The sequence below is a fragment of the Sabethes cyaneus genome, chromosome 3 (assembly GCF_943734655.1).
Source record: "Sabethes cyaneus chromosome 3, idSabCyanKW18_F2, whole genome shotgun sequence".
In the NCBI taxonomy this organism is placed as follows: domain Eukaryota; kingdom Metazoa; phylum Arthropoda; class Insecta; order Diptera; family Culicidae; genus Sabethes; species Sabethes cyaneus.
In genome coordinates, this window is record NC_071355.1 from 195,654,860 (window position 1) to 195,675,998 (window position 21,139).

The following is a 21,139-nucleotide window of genomic DNA, read 5'->3' on the forward strand; positions in this document are numbered from 1 at the left end:
ACATACCTCACGCAATATACCTTCTCGGCAGCGATACATTGTGCTACCGTTGCGACGAACGATATGAACCAGGGGCTTGCGATGGGAGCCAGGTTTTTGTTGCCAACATCTCAGCACATCTCGACCAAAGGTTGGCAGCAAATTTACCTGTCAGACGGGCGCTTTTCTTGCAATAGCGCCCTTCGTTAAGTCGACTGTCAAACACCGTTCGTTAAGATAGAGATAGCACCCCGCTGATATGAACAGTTCGGTGCGTCATCGTGTCGGTAATCATCGGTATCGTCTAGATGCCGACCGCGTTCAAAGACCTGACCGCTGAGCACAGCCAGTCGTTTTCAGTTGGTTTAACAAGAAGACTTGGGAGTTGGGAATTCTCTACGACTATTATTTGGTGATGCACACAAGCGATCATTTTCGATAAAAATGGCCAATAGACCACTATAATTCGGAACGTCTCAATTGTTAACTAGTCAACATATTTTTGGTAAGCATAACTGTACAGCATAACTACAGTGACTGTAGATTACAGAGGCGACAAGGCACTCATAAACCGCTAATTTTTGAATCAAAACGGAGAGTACCTTCACAAATAAAGGTAACCCTCCGTTTTGATTCTTAATTTTGCGGTTTTTAAGTGCCTTGTGGCCTCTGTAATCTATAGTCTCTATACAAATGCTATAGCAGTGAATTTCATTTGGTACTAAGATCGATGAAATCGGTTGTGTGGTTCCGGAGAAAATCGTGGCACGTAGTTTTCACTATTTTGCCTATAACTTTAAAACGAAACGTCGTATCACGAAATAATTCAACTAGACAATAATACTTTTTCAAACAAAAGTAATAGCGGACGAATCGATTTAGCCATTTCTGAGAAACAGGCGACTAAAACAACATACACGGATATTGTTTCGTTCGTTGCTTAGTTTTATGACCAATTTTTAAACCGTTGTTATGGTGTAACAGAGGTAAAAATAATTTAATATCTGAACAAAACCAACATAGAAGAAGAACTGAAAAGTAAAAATTGATTTGATAAAAATTTTAACTTCAGGAAAATGGGAACAAAAAATTTTTTCATATACAAGCCAATTTCATTCCAATATGAAAAGGTCAAGATTCCTCATTACTAACATCTCTTTCAAGGCTATTTTTTTAAGACTAGACTTTCGATCAAAAATTGTCTCATTTTATACTTGTCTACTGCTCAAACTCCATTAGGCTGCTTTTATAGTCTTTTTAATGCTGCAAAAATATTTTTATAAATCTCCCGCTACGCAAATACATTGCCAGTGAATTGTGCCATGTTATTCAACTTATAACCTACATTGCATTCACGACAGACGCCGAACCGCGTCCGTGAAACTTTCCCATTGCCGCTTGCACGCGTACAATCCCTGCACACCCTACAGCGACAAGGGATGTTGTGACTCATTACTGTACACCGCTATATGTATATTAAATGGCCAGATTCATATTGGCAACTGGCGCTTACAAGGTCAACAACTCGATTCATGCTATGAACAAAGAATCAGTCGAATCGACATTCTGACGCCATCTCGTAGACATTCATACATCTCTATCCATAGCTTCTATCACATGAAAAAACATAAGGAAGCCCTCCAAAAGCATAAACATTGATAAAAGTGTTTCCAAAAAAAAACCTTACTCTGTTTGAGGAGCTACTTGCAATCTTCTGAGTATTATAGGTTCGAGCATGAAGCGATAGATCCACGCCCCGAATGAATGTGTTTTCCAATGCAATTATCGTACAACCACGATATGAGTATGGCAATTGCTTCACAATTTACGCACGCAACGACAATCGATGTATGCACAACGAAAACAGTTTTCACTTTTCCAGCCACTGATTCATAGCTCCACATCTATTTAAGCTGATAAACGACATTTCGTATTATAAAAACAAACTGTTTGATCACTTCGGCTATGCGTTACAGCGCAATTTACGACCAAACTGCGATTCCCCCAAGCACTGACTGGCAACGCCCGCCCTTTATGCCAGCTCCTCAAAGATACTATGCTAGATGCATGCACACACGAATCATTCTCACTGCACTGCACTACACCTCAGAAAATGAGGTTTCATAATCAACAACACAACATTCCATCTGCTGTTTTATTTACTCGTTGAATAAAGACACCTTAACGGCATACCTGGCTAAGGTAACTACAAAAGCTTATAGCAAAGAACAGAGCAACAGCAGCAGCACTACCACAGAAAATGAATCGAGAAGACTTTACGCGTCAACAGATTTGAATCTGCCAGCAACAGTGAACTGTCGGTGACCTTTTCGAAACCCCCAAAGAGGCACTCACTTTTTGCATCCGCAACCACTGAAAATAACTTGTTTTGCCAGTTTTAAATGACCTGCATTACTTTTGCACTACATTTATTGATGAGTTAACCGAATAGTTGAAAGCCAGTGCCAGAACTAGGTGCGGCTCGCGAAGGTGTCGTAATGAAACTAACATCGCGTTAAGGCGAATACCAGTACTGGACCATCCAACCAACCAACCAACGAACGCAACGAACGGACGTGGCTGAGGTGTTTGTGTTGCAGAGCCTCCACATACTATGTAGGTATACCTTTACTTACCTTTTAAAACAAGAGAGAAACCGGAGAGTTTGGCCTATCAAACACCGTAGTAGTGATACCTACCTCTAATGCGATGCCGTACCATGAGTATGGCTGTGTGCCGTTGTTGCGATGGGGCTTCCCACCTGCCACCACCCTCTTTCAGTGATTGTCGAAAACTGGTCAAACCGGACTAGCAGAGCAGTCGCACACCGAAACGAAGGCACACTGCTAGCTGGCTGGCTGGCCGGCCAGTGTGGGTATGAGCACTCGGTTTGGGGCTGTCCAAGATTCAAGAATTGCTGAATGGTGTGGATTTTGTGGATCTCCTTTTTTACCGGCTTAGATGCAGTGAATTTTTAATTTTCAAAAAAATTATCTCCTTACCTTATCTCCTTATCTCCGACACCTTAGACCTAGAAAACTAGCAAAAATTGATGCATTTTATGAATTTCAGATGCTGAGCAACTTAATTAATTATAGTTCACCCAAATTTTGAACTTTAAAAAAACTTTCATTTTATAAACTTTATGCTGAGAAACAAAAAAAAACAATTGAATAAGTGACTGAAGTTTTTGGAGGGTCTTAGTAGAATACGAAACCTGGAAATTAAATAAAAAGAAAACTTATCCAATCTAATTCTACTATGTATATTTTATTCTTGGCAGATACGTATTTCGCCTACGACTTGCAGGCTTCCTCAGTGCCAGACACAGTGAAAACACACACTGGGGAAGGTTGCAAGTCGTAGGCGAAATACGTATCTGTCAAGAATAAAATATACATAGTAGAGTATCCCAAAATAGCACTATGTCAGAAAACCTGGGGGCTTACCCCTCAAATGATAGCTTAGAGTGTCACAACTCACAACAAAACTTTTATATGGCGAGTTTTATATGAGTTGACGCGATTTAGGGGTCGTACATTTGAGTTTTATGAAAAAATGGCATTTTTCAGGAGTAAATTCAAAAAAGTATTTTTAGAAATGTTAAAGTAGATGAAACAAGGTGCTTAACTATATTTTTCACAATCATTGAGGTCTGATACATTCATAAAAAAGTTATGGCGACATGTCTGGAGTCATATTTAGTTACAGAAATTTATTGAATTTTGGATTTAAACGGCAAATGCCAGTTGGTTTGAATTGCCATCCTACACATCTGATCCAGTTGTTAAAAAATCGATCGACGAATTTTTGAGTTACGCCCTTTTGAAGTTACGCCCTTTTGAAGTTTTAAAGGGCAAATTGCTCATATAAATCTAATCTAATCTAATCTCACACTAACGCAGCCAATTCTGGAAGGCATCCTGGAAAATGACGATTACTTGAATCAATCATTTTTCTTGTCAACGGCCAGGCCAACTGCGCAGCATGTACCGCAGAGAGAATTCCAAGGAATCAAGTGGAACTAGAAAAAATACCTAATTCCATCAAACTCCTTGAAATCAAGGGAAGGAAGAAAGCGTGGACCTCCCGTACCAAACGCTTCCCATATACATAGATAATGATTTATTTACAGTCGTTGGGAATATCTTTGCTAATAAGGGTTAAGTGATACTCCGGACCCTCAGGGATGAACTAATGGCATTTAGACCAGAAGCCAGGCTGCAATTGGCCAAGGATATAGCGCCTTATTTCGCTCTCTGAAAATAGATTAGTTTACCAAAAAATTAGTATAAATCATATAATACTTGAAATTAAAGTCGTGTGGTTTAATGGTTGCCTAAAACTACAATTGTAAGGTTAGGAACTGAAAACCGCACGACCCCGCACCTCCTAGCTTGGCTACTCAATTATACAAATTGAAGTATTTCCAGGTATGGCCACGTGGAGGCGCTAGGTAGGGGCTTGGGATGGCTAGAGCTATGTTGGGCGCTTCTTCCTAGTTGCCTTCCCCATTTCATACCCATTAAAGGGCAAATTGCTCATATAAAGTAAATAAACATCTTCAGTAACACTTCTAAAATGAACATAAATCACAGCCGGTATTGATTTTTTATGCAACATATGCCGATTGGCGACCATTTTAGGAGTTTTACGATGTATTGGGACTAACCGGATATATTCCGGATGAAGTTATTGCTGTGGGAAATGGCCAGTTCGAACATGAACAAATACTTATCATGCGACACCTCAAATTACGCCAGAATTTATAAACTAGATCAATCAAAGTCAGATCAACTACCTAGCATCACGTTAGTTATATCTGGACAATTTCTGGGAACTTCCGGTAACACCCAGGCAAGTGGCCAGGTTCGTCCATGAACAAAAACTTATCGTGCGACACCTTAAATCACACTAGAATTCAATAACTAGATCAATGGAAGCCAAATCTGCTATCTAGGGTCAAGTTTGGTCATATCTGGACATGTTTGGGGGACTCCGGAAACTCCTAACCGAACCTGGTTAGGAACAAATACGTTTTTGTCATGAACAAAAACACAACATACGACACCTTACAACACACTAAAACTTTTAAAATAGATCCAAGTAAGCCAAATTGAGTGCCTAGAACCGCAATGGACAAATTCCGAACATGTCTTTATTATCAAAAAAGTACCACGTTGTGTTATTGACTTCGCTAAGGGTTCCCGGAATACCCCAAACATATCCAGATATTTATTTATTTATTATTTATTATATATAATTCATCTGACCCTAAAATTGTCTACATGAATAAAATCTTATCCTAAATTAGCTCTACGCAATCTCTGTGCAAACAAGTGAGACGGTAAACCAAAGTCAAAAAGTTCCTCTACATTAGAAAAGGTCCTGATACATTCAGTTATCGGTTCGCTATATCCGAACGCCGTCCGATGAAATTGCGTTTGAACTAGTCCAGTTGATCGCAACGGTCGTTGTGATGCGCGAAAATTAATCATGGAAAGCAAGTTTGGAGAGTCGATTTCGCTATTGATAGTTTTTGCCACGAATATTGCTTGTTGCATCTTGCGTCGGTGTTCAAGGGTGTCCAAGTCGAGTAAACGGCACCTATCTACGTAAGCAGGTAAGATATCCGGATGTTCCCAGGGCAAGTGCCGCAATGCTAGTCGGATAAATCTCCGTTGCACACGTTCAATCCGTAGATTCCATGTTAGCTGCTTAGGAAACCAAACAAGACTACAATTCTCCAGTAGTACGTCCACGTCTAGGGCGCAGTACAATGATTTAAGACAGTGTGGATCCTTAGAGTTCCGACCAATTTTAAAGATGAAGCCAAGCTGTCGAGATGCTTTGGAGATAATCAACTCACGATGTAGATTAAACGTCAGTTTGGTGTCCAGCAAGACGCCGAGGTCACTAACTCGGTCCACTCTGCGTGACTCAATACCATCGATAGTGTAACCAAAGGTGATCGGGTTTTTGATGCGGTGAAAACTCATCACTTCACATTTAGCTATGCTTACAATGAGCCAGTTCCGTTTACACCAGTCAGTGAATAATTCAAGCAAATCTTGCAAGCGGCGGCAGTCGTCTATATTTCCTATCGAAGCAAACAATTTCAGGTCATCGGCGTACACTAACTTGCAGCCAACTCCCAGCAGCAATGCAATATCGTTGAAGAATAGCAAGAAAAGTAGAGGTCCCATGTTACTTCCTTGAGGGACTCCAGACTTATTGGTAAACACCGATTAAACACTACCACCCAGTTTCACACGAAGCACCCTACCACTGAGGTATGAGTTCAGCCATTCAACCATCTGTTGGGAGGCACCAAGTCGAGACAGTTTTCGTAATAGTATTGCATGGTCAATTCGATCGAAAGCTGTTTTCAAGTCAGTGTAGATAACATCAACTTGCTTCTTGTCCTCCATATGCGAGATACACATCGATGTAAACTCCAGCAAATTAGTGCAAACAGATCTACCAGGCATGAAACCGTGCTGCACCGTTGAAATAATATAGTTTCTAGTGCGGGACAGAATTACACCACTCACAATTATCTCAAACAGTTTAGAAACTGCGGAAAGGCTAGTGATTCCTCGATAATTCCTTACGTTGAGACGGTCGCCGGTTTTAAATACTGGAAATATAAACGATTCCTTCCAAACTTCGGGAAATCTTCCTTGTACGAATGACTTATTGAATATGAAGCATAAAGGATTGGCCAACACCGCTATGCAACGGCTCAAAACTACAGCTGGAATCCCATCAGGTCCCGCAGAGAACGAACGCTTTAATTTTTTAGTGGCGGTTGTAATGCTGAACAAACCCAAATCCACCAAATCGGCTGGAACGTGCGCAGCCGCAATTTCAGCATTACTATTAGTAGCTTGTTCGTCAGCAAAGACGGAAGCGAAGAATTTCCAAACAGCTCACAAGAGTCAGAAGTTGAATTGGACTCAACACCATCGTAGCAAACGTTCAAAGGAATCGAAGAGGATTTTCGTTTGGAGTTGACAAAATTCCAAAATTTTTTCGGTTGCCTCTTAAGATCAGTTTGCACTCGCAGTACATACGATTTATACAATGAAGCATTCAGGCGGCGATATTTATCACTAGCATGTTTGAAATTGAACTGAGTCAATGGCGTTCTCCGATGGCGACGAGCACGTTCAGCACGGTTACGTTCTCGCTTCAGTTGCCGTAGACGAGGGGTGCACCACGGTGGGGTGGCGGGCTGTTTTACAAATAGGACATTCCTACTCAACCACTGAGAAATGAAATTGCAAAACCGTAAAGCCATTTCATTATATGATCGAACCTGGCCCAAGATTGCAGATTTGGGTTCCATTGATCTAGTTATTGAATTCTAGTGTGATTTAAGGTGTCGCACGACAAGTTTTGGCTCATGGACGAAACTGGCCACTTGTCTGGGTTGTCCCGGAAGTCCCCGGAACTTGTCCAGATATAACCAAAGTAGCGCTAGGTAGTTGGTCTGACTTTGATTGATCTAGTTTTTAAATTCTGGCGTAATTTGACGCATGATAAGTCATTGTTTATGTTCGATACTAACCATACAGCGTAAAACTCTTAAAATGGTCACCAATCGGCATATGTTGCATAAAAAATCAGTACTGGCTGTGACTGACGTTTATTTTGGAAGTGTCATTGAAGATTTTTATTTACTTTATATGAGCAATTTGCCCTTTAAAACTTCAAAAACGCATTTGCCGTTTAAATTTTTTCTGACTTTAGAACATAGTCAAATTTTTTTTCAGTGTTTATTTTTTCATGTTTAAAAATCAATTTTCTACAACTTTTCTGTTCTGTTTCTGTTTCTGTTTGCAGCACGAGGTGGGGCAGTTAGAGCCAAGTCTGTCCAGGGCTGAGATAAGGTGGTTGTGATAATGATAAAAGAATCCGTGCGGATAACACTAGCGCCATAATGCGTTGGTGATTATGGATTAATGAGGAGGAAGAAGAGTGACAGAACTTGGCTCGTTATAATTGTGTACTTGGTGAATATTGAATAAGATGACTTGTACTTATCTTGTTTTCTCCTTCCTTTGTTTGTTTGCTCGTCTTGTTCGTACGTCTCTTATCTTAGTTTGCTCTTATTCACGGCTCCATGCCGTCCTCTCCATCGTTGTCACCAGTGTAGTCGTCTGTGGCTGATCTCTTGCCGCCCCTCACGACAACATTATTGTTACCGTGAGAAGAAGCGATAGAGATCAGGCAGAGAAAAAAAAGAAAAGAAAAGAAAAGAGGAAGTTTTTAGTCAACATGTTGATTGCAATTTTCGGGTTAGTAATAACACGAGAATTCTATGTCTGTCCATCACCTATGCTACTACCGACTAACTACTCGCTAGGATGGACGCTACTCATCTCTCCAACTACCCATGTCATCACGGTTGACCCAGCGCTGTTCAATCACCTATGCTCATTAAAAGCCGCAGCCGCTTCTTTATCTACCATCTTTGCAGTATTGTAGCTGTTGGCGTAAATTTTCAAATATTTTGTGCGGAATATTATTGAAGAGCAATATTATCGCTCAGAACTATCGAAAAGCCACTTGAACTTCCGAAAAATAGCGCAGATGCGATATAATGGGGACTGGTACTCGCTCGTATTATTCCCGGTGGCAATAATTGCGTATTTGTAGCGGTAGTCAACCGATTTGTCGGTATGCTCTTCAGACCGTGGTCAAATTGAAGCAATTCTGTAACTAAGAAAGGATGAGGTGGATCATGTAGAACTTCACTTGGAGATATGTATATATGCCGTGTTAAGTTTTAAGTGCAAGCTGTCGCTAAAGCAAGACTTAATAAGATGTTAACGAAGTTGATAATTCTGTGAGGATGGTATTGAATCGAAAAAATCCTCATACCATGGCCATATATTATATACTACGACCATATTTTAGGAAGTGGGAATGATAGTATATTGAGGACAGCCCTTCACTATCGCTTGAATCAGCCAGAGAATCGAATACCTGTTTTTACTTGAAGAGCTATACTCTAAAAAGATTTAGTTAGAAATGGAATTCCAGTTGAAGTCTGCCAGGATTGAGCAATGGACAGAACAAAATATATATCGAGTCCGACCGCGACGACAGCAGCAAGAATGGAGAGGAGCAGGCCGCCGGTGAGTTGCCACCGTCCGACTTGATGCACTCTCCGACAGAGGCTCATCAGCATTAGGAGGGCCCTTGGGAGACAAACAGCGTCATTCATGATCATTTTATGTTGTTAGTTGATTACCGTTAACGCGGTTAGTCACAAGACATGCAAATCATTCTAATAAAGGAGGGAAATAAGAAAATAATAATTATAATTAATTACATCCAAAACAATACAATAGAGGTGACAGTAACAGCAACGATAGCAATATTAGTAATAATAGTAATAACATAGGAAACTGACACAGGAAACACAGCTACTGACTATAACTTCCTGCCCATTAATAATTGTATTTTGGCAGCATAGGTATAAGAAGAATTTCCGACTCATCATAGAACACTCAAACATATATTCATTCGTACCTATACACCCATGCACACTCATACATGCATACACATGTATACATGTACGTGTGTGTATATTTTTCAGTGCTGTGCTGTCCATAATCGCATAAAAGCCACAAATTCTATGCCAATCTCATAGAAAATGTCTCGATTACGCAAATAAAGACATCACATAATTTTTGAACACTCGTTCGTTCTAACTAGCGATAAATTTTAATTTTCATGAGTAAGTCAAAATCTCATGAATGGGGGGTAGGATTTGGTTTCAGTTTTCTAGAGAAATTTCTGTGCATACCAGCAATTCATCTAGGGAACTGAGTAAGCCCTCCCGGTGCTTCGGCCCAAACGGATTGAATTTAAAATCAAATCCGTTCGATTTCGCTCCATTCCGCTTTACGAGACAGATGCTACACATAAAGCTAAATTATGCAATACTATACTACATACTACACATATATTTAACTTAAACTATATTACATTCTACATGCGGATTTACGTTTAGGAGTGTGCCGAAGTGCGCGACAAACCACCTACCCATGGGAGGGAAAAATCAATTTTCTACAACTTTTGCTTAAATATCTATTGGAGCAAACCTAGATTGCGAGATACGATTTTTCAAACATGGTACATACGTAATAAAAACAAATACGCCCTTTTTAAAAGTAATTCTTGAGCCTGAATGGTGCCAAATTCTGTGGAAGGTGCATATTTACTCTTATCAAAAACGTAGGTGCTGTTTAGAATAAATAGTTCAAGTTTTGACATTTCCCTTTTTCACATAAAACTACTAAAATTTGAAAATTACAGAAATGTGATTTGTTCCACCTTCATAAAATCGTGAATTTCTCAGCGAGATTTGAACATGCGTCCATACTTTCTTCGGCAAAGTTATTCATCATAAAAGTTCCTATCTATACAGCATAACTACGTTGCTCTGTAACACTGCCGTCGGTCGGTCTCGGTTCCGGATTCCGGTAGCCAGCATGTACGTTGTTTTAGACGTATTTACCTTTATCCCAACCTTTTCTGCTTCTTTTTTGCTTTAGTCTGGTGTACTGCTCAGCCACCGCCACAAATGTTCTGCTGATAATATCCATGCCATCGGCAAAGCGGACAAATTGACTAGATTTGTTGAAGATCATGCCCCGCGTGTTGATATTCGCTCAATTCATAACACCTTGTAGCGCTATATTGAACAGCAGACATAAGAGACCATCACCTTGACGAAGCCCTCTGTGCAATTCGAATAAACTTGACAATCCACCCGAAATCCGAACACAGCAGTGTGTACCATCCATCGTAGATTGAATCAGTTTAATGAGCCTGGGGAAGCTGTTCTCGTTCATGATTTTCCATAGCTCTTTCCGATCGATGGCATCATATGCGGCTTTGAAGTCTATGAACAAATGGTGCGTGGGAACTCTGTATTCATGGCTCTTTTGGAGGATCTGCGGCAGTATAAATATTTGATCCGTTGTAGACCAACCTTCGATGAAGCCGACTTGATAAGTTCCCACAAATCTACGCAATTGGTGATAGTCGGCGGAAGCACCTTATAGGCGGCATTGTGAACGGTGATCGCTCGATAGTTCTCACAGTCCAACTTGTCGTCCTTTTTGTACATCTGGCAGATAACCCCATCTTTTCACTCCTCCGGTAGCCGTTCCTTATCCCAAATTCTAACAATCAGCCAGTTCATACAAACGAGCTTTTCTGGTCCCATTTTAATAAGCTCTGCTCCAATGCCATCTTTTCTAGCTGATTTAATGTTCTTTAGCTGCATGATAGCCTCCTTCTTCGCCTATCGTTGGGCTGGCACCTCTTCCCCGTTTGTTGCCTCGTCGAAATCGCTTTCCCCCGCCGCCATGGTTCGCCGCCTGGGCGCCGTTCGGGTGTTCATCGAAATGCTGTTTCCACCTATCAGTCACCTCACGATCATCCTACAGAATACTGCCATTTTTATCCCGACAGATTCCGGCTCACGGCACAAAGCCTTTGCACGATCCCTTCAGTTTCTGGTAGAACTTTTGCGTTTTCTGAGAACGACCCAGCTGCTCCAACTCTACATATTCCTGCTCTTCTAGATAGCGCTTTTTCTCCCGGAAGATTTGGTTTCGCTGCATTTCTTCTGTTTGTGTCTTTCCACGCTCTGAAGTATGACACCGAGCATCTTGACTGCTCACGCAGCGTTCTCCTCATCCATCACTCTCCTACATTAATCGTCGAACCAATCATTCCGCTGATTCCGTGCCACATTCCCAGTGGAGCACTACGCTACGCTGCTTTGATGGTGTTCCAGCAGTCTTGGAGAGGGACTTCGTCCAGCTTGTCCTCTTCCGGCAGCGCAGCTTCGAGTGAATACGCGAATACGCCACGACGTCTGGCTGCTTTAGCCGCGCGAGATCTAACCGATGCTGACCTCGGTACCGAATGTTGTTCACAACGGAGAGTTTTGGGCGCATCTTACCCATCACTAGGTAGTGGTCCGAATCGACGTTGGCGCTTCGATAGGATCTGGCGTCGATAATGTCTGAGAAGTCGATCAAAACGTAGTCGATCTGTGATTCTTTCTGATTTGGTGACCTTAATTTGGTGATTGTTTAAAGGAGTCTGTGCTGGGAGAAGGTACTACGTACGCCGTACGGTCATGTTCCTGGAGGCGGCAAAGTCGATAAGCCTTAGGCCCATTTTATTAGTCAGCTGGTGTGCGCTGAACCCTCTAATCACCGGTCTGTGTTCCTCCTCCTAGCCGACCTGAGCTTTGAAATCCTCGATGACCATCTTGATATCATTTTTTGGGCAGCAATCGCATTCACTCTCCAACTGCGCGTAGAATTCATACTTGCCATCATCGGTACTTCTGAGGTGAGTGATGTGCCCGCTGATGATGCTTATGTTGAAGAACCGACCCTTGATTCTCAACCCGCACATTTGAGGAATGATTGCCTACCACCCAATGAAGTGCCTAGGCTTAGCTCTAGATCTGCTCAACGTGTTGTTCTGCTACTGTAAAATTGGATGTATTGGCAGTATTCACTACCTACCTTAGCGGAGATCGGGTAACCAACCCCGGTGGAAACTAAAGTCGTAGTGAATAGAGATAAATCTAAATGAAATATCTTTCAGTGTATGCAAAACGAAACATGTATTCCGCACCTAGTTAGCGTTTTGCCTTTCTAGTTCTACTCGTCGATTAACCCGCAATGTTGCTTTAAAACAACATAGTGAAAAACATCCCCAGAGTAAATTATGTTTACCGCCTTTAGATAAGTAAGTTTTCTTTATAAATGAATTTTTTCATCGTGCGCATTTAAAGGTTGAGATGGCCGAAGATTCCGGCAACAAATGCGACAACTAACAGGGTATGAGGCACTCGTGCGGATGCCGAGCAGATGGCTGAATGAAGAAATGTATTGCCCCGGCACTGAACCTTAAATCACAGAGAACTTTGGCAGCCCCATCTCGATAGCGTGGTCCTAGAAAAACCTACTTAAACCTACTTTACTAATCAAGGAAATTCGACTCGGAACATTCGGCATGGACAAAATAAGGACATTGAGGGTATGAAATGGGGAAGGCAAACGAAAAAGCGACTAACATAGCTTTTGCCAGCCCAAACTCCTACCTCGTAATTCAATGCGACCATACCCGGTATTACTCTATTGGTGCATTGATGGCCAAACCACGACCCGCCGTCCACATGCGGCCCTTCGACATGATTCGTGCGACTCGCGGACTGATTTGAGGGATGGTGAAATTATGAGTAAATTTTTTGATAAAACTCAATTTAGTCGTAATGCCTCGTGCAAGTTGTGAATCTGCACGCTTTCCGGCATTAGAAGAACTCTTTTCAATTTGAGTTATAGGCGCGATAAATGATGACCTTGCGGCGACCATTTTAAGCCTGCGATTCTATTTTCTATCTATGTGTATTCAATTCAATTTCTAGCAGACAAACAACACTTTTATGATGCACATTTTTGGCATATTGTTCGGGCTTATCAAATGCTTATCGTCTACCAAAAGCCTGAAGAAACCTGAGAAATTGCGCTGAGCAAACAGCATCAGCCAAAGGACAATTCGGAAGATTACTGTATTTCAATCGCAGAACAAAAAGGTGTTAGCACGTCTATATAATATGTAATATGAATTGCTACCAATATAATTTAGTATGGATTTTACTCAATATGCTAGAAGTGATCTCGGCGCTTCTGCCTTGCGTATTTGTAGTAGGGTTTAGCTAAGATGATCACTGAAGGCGCATTAGTCAAGTGCAAAAAATTGAAGGTGAAGAAGGCACTCGAACAGTGCCGGAAATGTTCAAGTATATGATGGCACTGCAAAAATATCTAGTAGAAAGTCTCTCTCCGAAAAGATAAAAACTACAAAAGTACAGCTAATATTGGACCTGAAATCCATCGGGACTCGGGAGATCACGTACCGTATGGGTCTGTCTGATTGTACCAGTCTGTTTAATTCGAGAAACTCTTAAAAATTATCTTCAATAAAACTCTAAATTTCCAGAAAGAAACCTCTACAGTAGATGCAATCTGGACATCCACTTATTTTTCTTTTTAGTGAGGTACGTGAAACCGCTAGATCAAAACTGGGAGGGCTTTTCCAGTAGGACTCTAAAACTGAACTAAAAAGACATAACCAACCAACATCTAAGCCTAATAGGTTTAATAATAAATGTTTATAGTTTATATAGTTGATAAACGAGGACGATACAAATACTGATTTTTTGCCGCTGTGCCGCTTTTCGACTCAACAAAATTATTTAAGTTTGTACCTGCTTTCATGAACATAATTAGTTGGACTCAGCCCCGTAGGTGCTAACAACTTACCCGAAACCAGTTGGCAAAAAGGTGATTTATACTTACAGTAAGAACAAAAAGTAAGGTGTCCGATTTGCTAGAAATACTTTAATTCTTTCTCATTTTTAAAAACAAAATGCAATATATTTTGGAATTATACGCTAGAATTAATTAAGTTTCTCCACCAGCATCCGGAACTATCATCGAAACATTCATTTCATCATCGGAAATTTCATTTTCAAACACTTCTATTTTAAAGTTCAAACTGCTGTTCAGGGCTTCTTCGGAGTTTTCGTCTTCATCTTTGTAATCCGGCAACCGGTTAAAGTCTATATTTGAAAACATCGGAATTGTCTTGCTCGGTTCGGCACGATTCCGACGTTTCCGTTTCCGTGCAACAGCTTTTCTCTTGCCGAGCTCATTGGATCGTTGTGTTGCATTGCGGAGGCACCGGTGCAAAAAGCTCTTGCAGTCTTGCAGTGTAAATTCAGGGTCCGAATAGAGTACTGTTCGGAAAAACAAATTAATAGTTTTCTCGAATTGCATAAAGGGTACTTTATGTTCTCCTTCTCCTCTACTGGTTCCAGTCCAGGAACACTGGAGTAAGAACTTCCTATCAAAAAACCGATCTATAATTTGAAGGCAAACAGTTTTCCCTTCATTAATATAGCGGCCTTTGCCATGCATTTGTCCTATAGAAGCTATCGTAGTACGTACGAAGCTTTCCTCGTTTGCATTGTTTTCCAGTGCTTGTAATTCGATTAGCGATTTTACCGGGGTAAGATTAAAACTGGGAACTTCACGCCGTTCTTTAGAAGAAGCACTTCTTGCCGGCTTGTGTGCCATGGTAGCAATCGTGTCATGTTTGTCTTTATTTTCGGTAGGACTTGATTTCCTTGTGATTTTTACTGGCGTGGAATCGGAATTGTCTTGTAGATCAACGTTTGATGTGTTGTCTGTCTGTTTATGTTGCATCGCAGCAATAGCATCAATTTTCGCGTTCATCTCTGAGAGCAGTTTTATGACTGTTTGTAGCATATTCGTAGGAACAATTGATTCATAATCTGACACATCCGTTTGTGTGGCTGTAGATACTTCTTTTTGATGCTTCATTACTGTGTCTGTTGATGTTTAAATGATGTCCTATAATCTTAATTTCGCTGTTTAAGGGGTCGTCTAAAAACAAATCCTTAAAATTGTTTCACTGCCTTATAACATATCAACTTACATTGTTTAATATATCCCCACGCATGTAGTACGTGCGCCTTATCAAAGCTGGATCACAACTTTTCAAGTTTACCAAACTTAATAGCAGTTATTAATCGTTATAATAGCTGCCGTAATACCACTAATAAAACAAAAACAAACGACTGTTTCGCTCTATGACCTAAACACGAATTCTTCGTCTGATCTCTCCGTTTTCTCAGGTCTGTTTGGAAACACTAAAGATACACTGAACCAAATTGCCCGTTAGGTTGACAACCTTGACAACGTACCAGTGGCGGTACTGTAAAGTGGGAGCTGAATGCAGAGATGACATAAATCAAAAACTTTCCATCAACAAGACTGGCAACTCTACCAAAAGTCGATAAACAGTCAGGGTATAGAGTGACTATATACAGAGTGGCGCCAAGTCATCCCAAATGTATGCAATGCGGTTTATCCTAGGTTTTTCTTTCTCTTTCCTGCATACGCGTTGGATAGGTTGTCTGCTCGATTGGAATGACACTGACAGATAATTATCATTCCAATTTTGACATTGTCGCCACTCTGTATATAGTCACTCTAAGTCAGGGGTGAGAAACGAACGGCAAAGGAGCCGTTCAAATATTACCTAACGCCAAAAAAGCCACTTCGCGAACCCCCATCCTCTTGTAACAATTGTTTCTTACACCCCCACCTACACCCATAACGCATAACTTATCCAGCTTTTTACGCGGTACCGTGGACCCCCGTTCGTTTGACCATTTTTAATCTGAACACTTTTTAATTTGAACCCCGTTGGTTTGCACGACGTGCAAATTAAAAATGGTTCAAATGTCATTCTCAACATGACATCATTTGTTCGATTTGTTTGTACTGACCTAGCGTGTTTAATCGGTTTCACATTTCGTTTTCCTTACGATTAAGAGAGAAATCCGATCGGAAAATGCAATATTCGAACTTGCAACTGCCAACTAAAACAAACCACCAAAACAATAACAAAGATCAGGGCGGCCAGTTCACACAGGTTTCAGCACATTTCGGGTTACCAGTTGTTCAAATTAAAAAGTAACCCCGTTAGTTTGCATGAGGAATCGTTCAAACGAACGGGGGTCCACTGTATAATGGTGGCCGCCATAAATTGTGTTCGTGATATGCGAACGATCTTTTTGACAACTCTGCATACATCAAATCTGGCACTCTTCCCTTGCAACACTACCGTGCTCTTTCTTTCGTTTACGCCAAAGAAGGAGAGCAAAAATGTGCGAAATGTAACCAAAACTATTGCTCTCCTTCTTTTGCGTAAACGAAAGAAAGAGCAACACTGCCGTACAGGAGAAGAGTGCCCAGTTTTGATGTATGCAGAGTTGTCAAAAAGATTGTTCGCATATTACGAACACAATTTATAGCGTCCTCCATTATAGCGCGTAAAAAGCTGGATACAGCCGTATTCATGCTCGATCGCTCTGCCGATGATAACGTTACAGTAACTTATTTAAATTTAGCTCACAAATGTCAGGTACCGTGTACCCCCGTTGGTATGACCTTCTTTAATCTGAACATTTTTAATCTGTACCCCGGTGGTATGAATGCGTTCACATTAAAAACCGATCAAGCGTCACACACAATTGAAGATAGAATTAACAAAAGGGCGAATGTCGCAAGCGTGAACAAATCGAGTGAGGATTGATTTTTCTATGCTGGGTCCAGCAAAAAATAACTCTCACCCGGTTTGTTTACGTTTGCGACGTTCGCCCTTTTGTTAATTCTATCTAGAATTGACGTTAAAGTCCCAAGTAACCAAAAGTTCGAATAATGGTGTCTAACAAGGGTTAAACAGCTTTATGTATATCAATCTATAACTTGCTAAGCAGCGTCACTTTTAAGTAATTAACCGAACTTTCAAGCTGTCTTGGGTCCACTGCATAGAACGCTAAGCAGCTTCGAAATAAACTGTCAAAAACTAAGAAAAAACAAATTTAGCAGCACTTCTATGTTCTATTTTTATATTTCTACCTAACTTCTATATTCGTTGCATTTGCCTGCTGTTGGGTTTGAACCCGGGTGTTCCGCGTTGCAAACCTATACCGATACACTGCGTCGCCTTTGCCGTTTACAAGCGATGTGAATTTTTCCAATGAGTTGTTAAGTAAAAGTTCGTTTTAGAACTTGCAGCAGCTTTAAGCGGGGTACGCTGCTGAAAAGTAATGGGTAAAAAGATAGGACAAGAAATGCTCAAGAAATCGATTTCTTTTACGATTTCTTAAGCAGTACGCACCTCATAAGAAATATTATTTCACGTCCAGATGACGTTGGTTTACACACAAGTGAATTAAAACGTCACTTTTCCGTACTGAATAATATCCGGCGCAATTATTACCACAAGAAAAAATGACAGGTGGTTGCTTGCATTGGAGTTGTCAAAATTTCTTCGGTAAATAACAAGATTTTTTCTTGAGCTGTTTTCTTTTCAGCAGCGTACCCCGCTTTATGCAGCGCGAGTTAGGGTAGCCAACGTAATTTGGACCCCCTCAGCAGCTGTACATAATTTGGACGCTTACAGCAAAATCAAATGCAAGTGTCCAAATTATGTACAGCTGCTGAGGGGGTCCAAAATAGGTTGGTTACCCTAATTATAGAACATAAAGTTTGGAACCAGGCAATTAACTATAGTAGTGAGATACCGACAGCATATGCTACACAACCAAGGGTAAGTCGCTGAGAGCATTCCGTTCACCTCATTCGTAGAAACTTTGTTCAGTCTGTGCCTTACTGTGCCGCTGAGGTGCTGATCCTGTGAAACCTGTCAAATTCGCCTGCGCCCAGCCAGACTGTTTTGATCGTTTTGACAATAACAAACATTGGCAGGGCTGCCAATTTCTAACATTTCAAATTTTAAATGTCAAAAAGGTGGGCCACAGTGTGCCATGAACTGTGAAATGATTGTACCGCAATTGTAATCAATGAGGCAAGCTGTTCCCTAAATTGAGCCTGCAACAATGTTCTAAGCGACTTACCCTTGTACACAACACAACACAATAATGAAGAGCATTACATTCTAATTTATATTTGTAATTAGAAATGTGCGAGGATTAAATTTATTCAAGTGAAATAAAAATAATTAATCTCCAATAGTTTCAGGTTCTGCTGGTTTGATCACCAGAAATATAAACAAAAAAGGAGCACGCAGAACTTGTTAGCAACTAAAGTTACTTCAGAACTTCATGTAGCCTCCTAATAGTTTTGAAGTATCTATGAAGTACTCGCAGCACTTCTTAAAGCATTTAGTTCCACGTATACTTGATATACACTACTAATCAGCAAGAAAGTTCCACGGAACTGAATCTGAACTTTCGAGTTCGCGTGTCAAGTAATATTCGAACTTTTGGTTGCTTGGGAGTGGACCGGTAAATTAAAAAAAAAATGCAAAATATCTTAATGTGTTTCCTCTTGCTCATGAGCTTTGGCAATATAGCTCATATAGAGCTTGCTAAGGGATGCAAAAACTTATCGTTTTTCACTCAAACGTATGTTTTTTTACCGGGGTATAACTGGGGGAAAACAAAAACAAACGTGTAAAATCAATGTAAAATCTAACAACAGCAACAACAAATCGCGCGTCGATGTGTGCGTGCGGTAAACGTCAGCAAGCTCAATGCAACTTATCTCTCTCCAACACTCAAAATAGACCATTTTAGTCGAAACTGCCGAGCCAATTTCGTATTATACAAACCGAACCTTTAGAATTCGCGCATGTTTGGGATGTTTTCAAAACGTTTGTTTTCGTCAAATCAAAACAACAAGTTCGTAGGGTGCGCGTCTTGCGCGTGTGTGAAAATGAATAGAGTTACCAAATATTCAGATTAAAAATGAGCTCGCCCAATCCGAACGAGCTGTTTTTCATATTAGCGGGGGTTGAGTGTAATTAGCACAGAGAACAGATTAACAGCACAGAGTACAGACATTCATCTTAAACCCGCCACGTGTGTAAAAGCTCAGCCGCCATTTTGAAAATATGTGCACGCAGAAAAAAAAATCGTAAATGCAAAAATCTGGATGAATTCAACAAAAAATATTGATGACTGAAGGCTAACCCATATATTATTTTGGTTCTATTGCTCTTTGCATTGAAAGTTGGATTTTGAACACACTTCTAGATAGAATTAATAGAAGGGCGAATGTCGCAAATGTAAACAAAACGAGTGAGAGTTATTTTTTGCTGGACCAGCATAGGAAGACCAACCCTCACTCGGTTTGTTTACGCTTGCGACATTCGCCCTTTTGTTAATTCTATCTTCACTTGTTCAGTCTCACATTTTGTAGAGTGACTATATACAGAGTGGCGACAATGTCAAAATTGGAATGATAATTATCTGTCAGTGTCATTCCAATCGAGCAGACGACCTATCCAACGCGTATGCAGAAAAGAGAAAGAAAAACCTTGGAAAAACCGCATTGCATACATTTGGGATGACATGTCGCCACTCTGTATATAGTCACTCTAACATTTTGTAGGTGAGAACAGTAGACCAAATCATCATACCGTCAATTGACAGATAGTGGCGCCCTTGTTTACATTTTGGAAAACTTTCTTTTCCGTTTATAGGGAATGTAGCGTGTATTTTAACATTTTACAGGCATAATGGCTTTTAAATTTAGTCCCAATGCTGTTTAAACTCGACTTAAACAACAAACTTGCCGTTTAAACAGCTGAAACTTTTTTGGATTCTACGGTCTGTTTGTAAACAAGGGCGCCAGTATCTGCCAGATGACGTCACCTTGATTTGGTCTGTTGCCAAAATTTCGTGGGAAAAAATCATGAATCTTGGTTGATTCCTATTTGAATTCTAATGCTTACGTAGAGTTGTTATCGACGCTAAGAATAATATAAAAATAGTTTCTAAATACATAATTCCACGCATAATTCATAACTCGAACAAATATGCAGCATATATGAAATAAATGAAAAATTAAATACTATTTGCTTTTCCTACAACTGGTACTGGCGCCTCTGCTAAATAAAATGTTAGCTCAGATGGGAGAGTTGTAATGATGGGAAATGCCGATCAAAATCTATAGCGATTATTGATAAAGTTTTCTTATCGTTAATAATTAATAACGATAATATGACAGTATAAGCAAAAATACGTAAAGAATAGAACAAAAATGTTAAAATAATAACAAGCCAAGGAGAAGATTTCCCTTTAAACCCTCCAATTTTCGATATTCTTCCGTGACGATAAAGTTTGATGGTATTATCGATATAAGATTACTAGTGATATTATCAGTAGCACACTTTTCATCACAGTTTTGAAGGTTGCACTTAATAACTGTGCAGTCCAATTGAGTGCGAAGAGCGCAATAACTGTTTGACTTTTTAGTTCAACAATAAGGTTTGTTATTTCAAATAACTGCTAGTTTCTATCAAAGAAAAAATTGTAGAATCAAAAATAAGTTCTTTTGGGTTTATAAACGATCTAGTAGAAGCAAAAGAAGTACGAATTCAGTTTAAACCATATTTTTTTGATTCAAAAATATGATACAAGTTGAACTCAACAGGGGATTGTTGTTTCAAACTATCATCATTTTTCTGCGTGTTGCAATTGACAATAAAA

The 21,139-nt window shown here is 40.2% G+C and overlaps 2 protein-coding genes across 4 annotated transcripts in view; both read right to left on the reverse strand.

The window, feature by feature from the left end:
* Positions 1 to 2,437, reverse strand: part of LOC128744411 (protein bark beetle) — a 63,606-nt gene extending 61,169 nt beyond the window's left edge. Inside the window, exon 1 of one of the 3 annotated variants that reach the window (XM_053841408.1) lies at positions 2,335 to 2,437. The gene's annotated coding sequence lies outside the window, so the exon portion shown is untranslated. Of the gene's footprint in view, positions 1 to 1,666 lie in introns of all 3 variants that reach the window. The other 2 variants (XM_053841409.1, XM_053841407.1) reach the window with 2 other exon arrangements.
* A 12,050-nt stretch (positions 2,438 to 14,487) lies between these two features.
* On the reverse strand, positions 14,488 to 15,682 carry LOC128743652 (uncharacterized). Its single transcript, XM_053840270.1, has 2 exons — positions 15,550 to 15,682; positions 14,488 to 15,497 (listed from the first exon to the last, which is right to left on the reverse strand). Exon 2 carries the CDS (start codon positions 15,432 to 15,434, stop codon positions 14,493 to 14,495), a length of 942 nt encoding a protein of 313 aa, XP_053696245.1. The 5' UTR covers positions 15,435 to 15,497; positions 15,550 to 15,682; the 3' UTR covers positions 14,488 to 14,492.
* Positions 15,683 to 21,139: the final 5,457 nt, after the last annotated feature.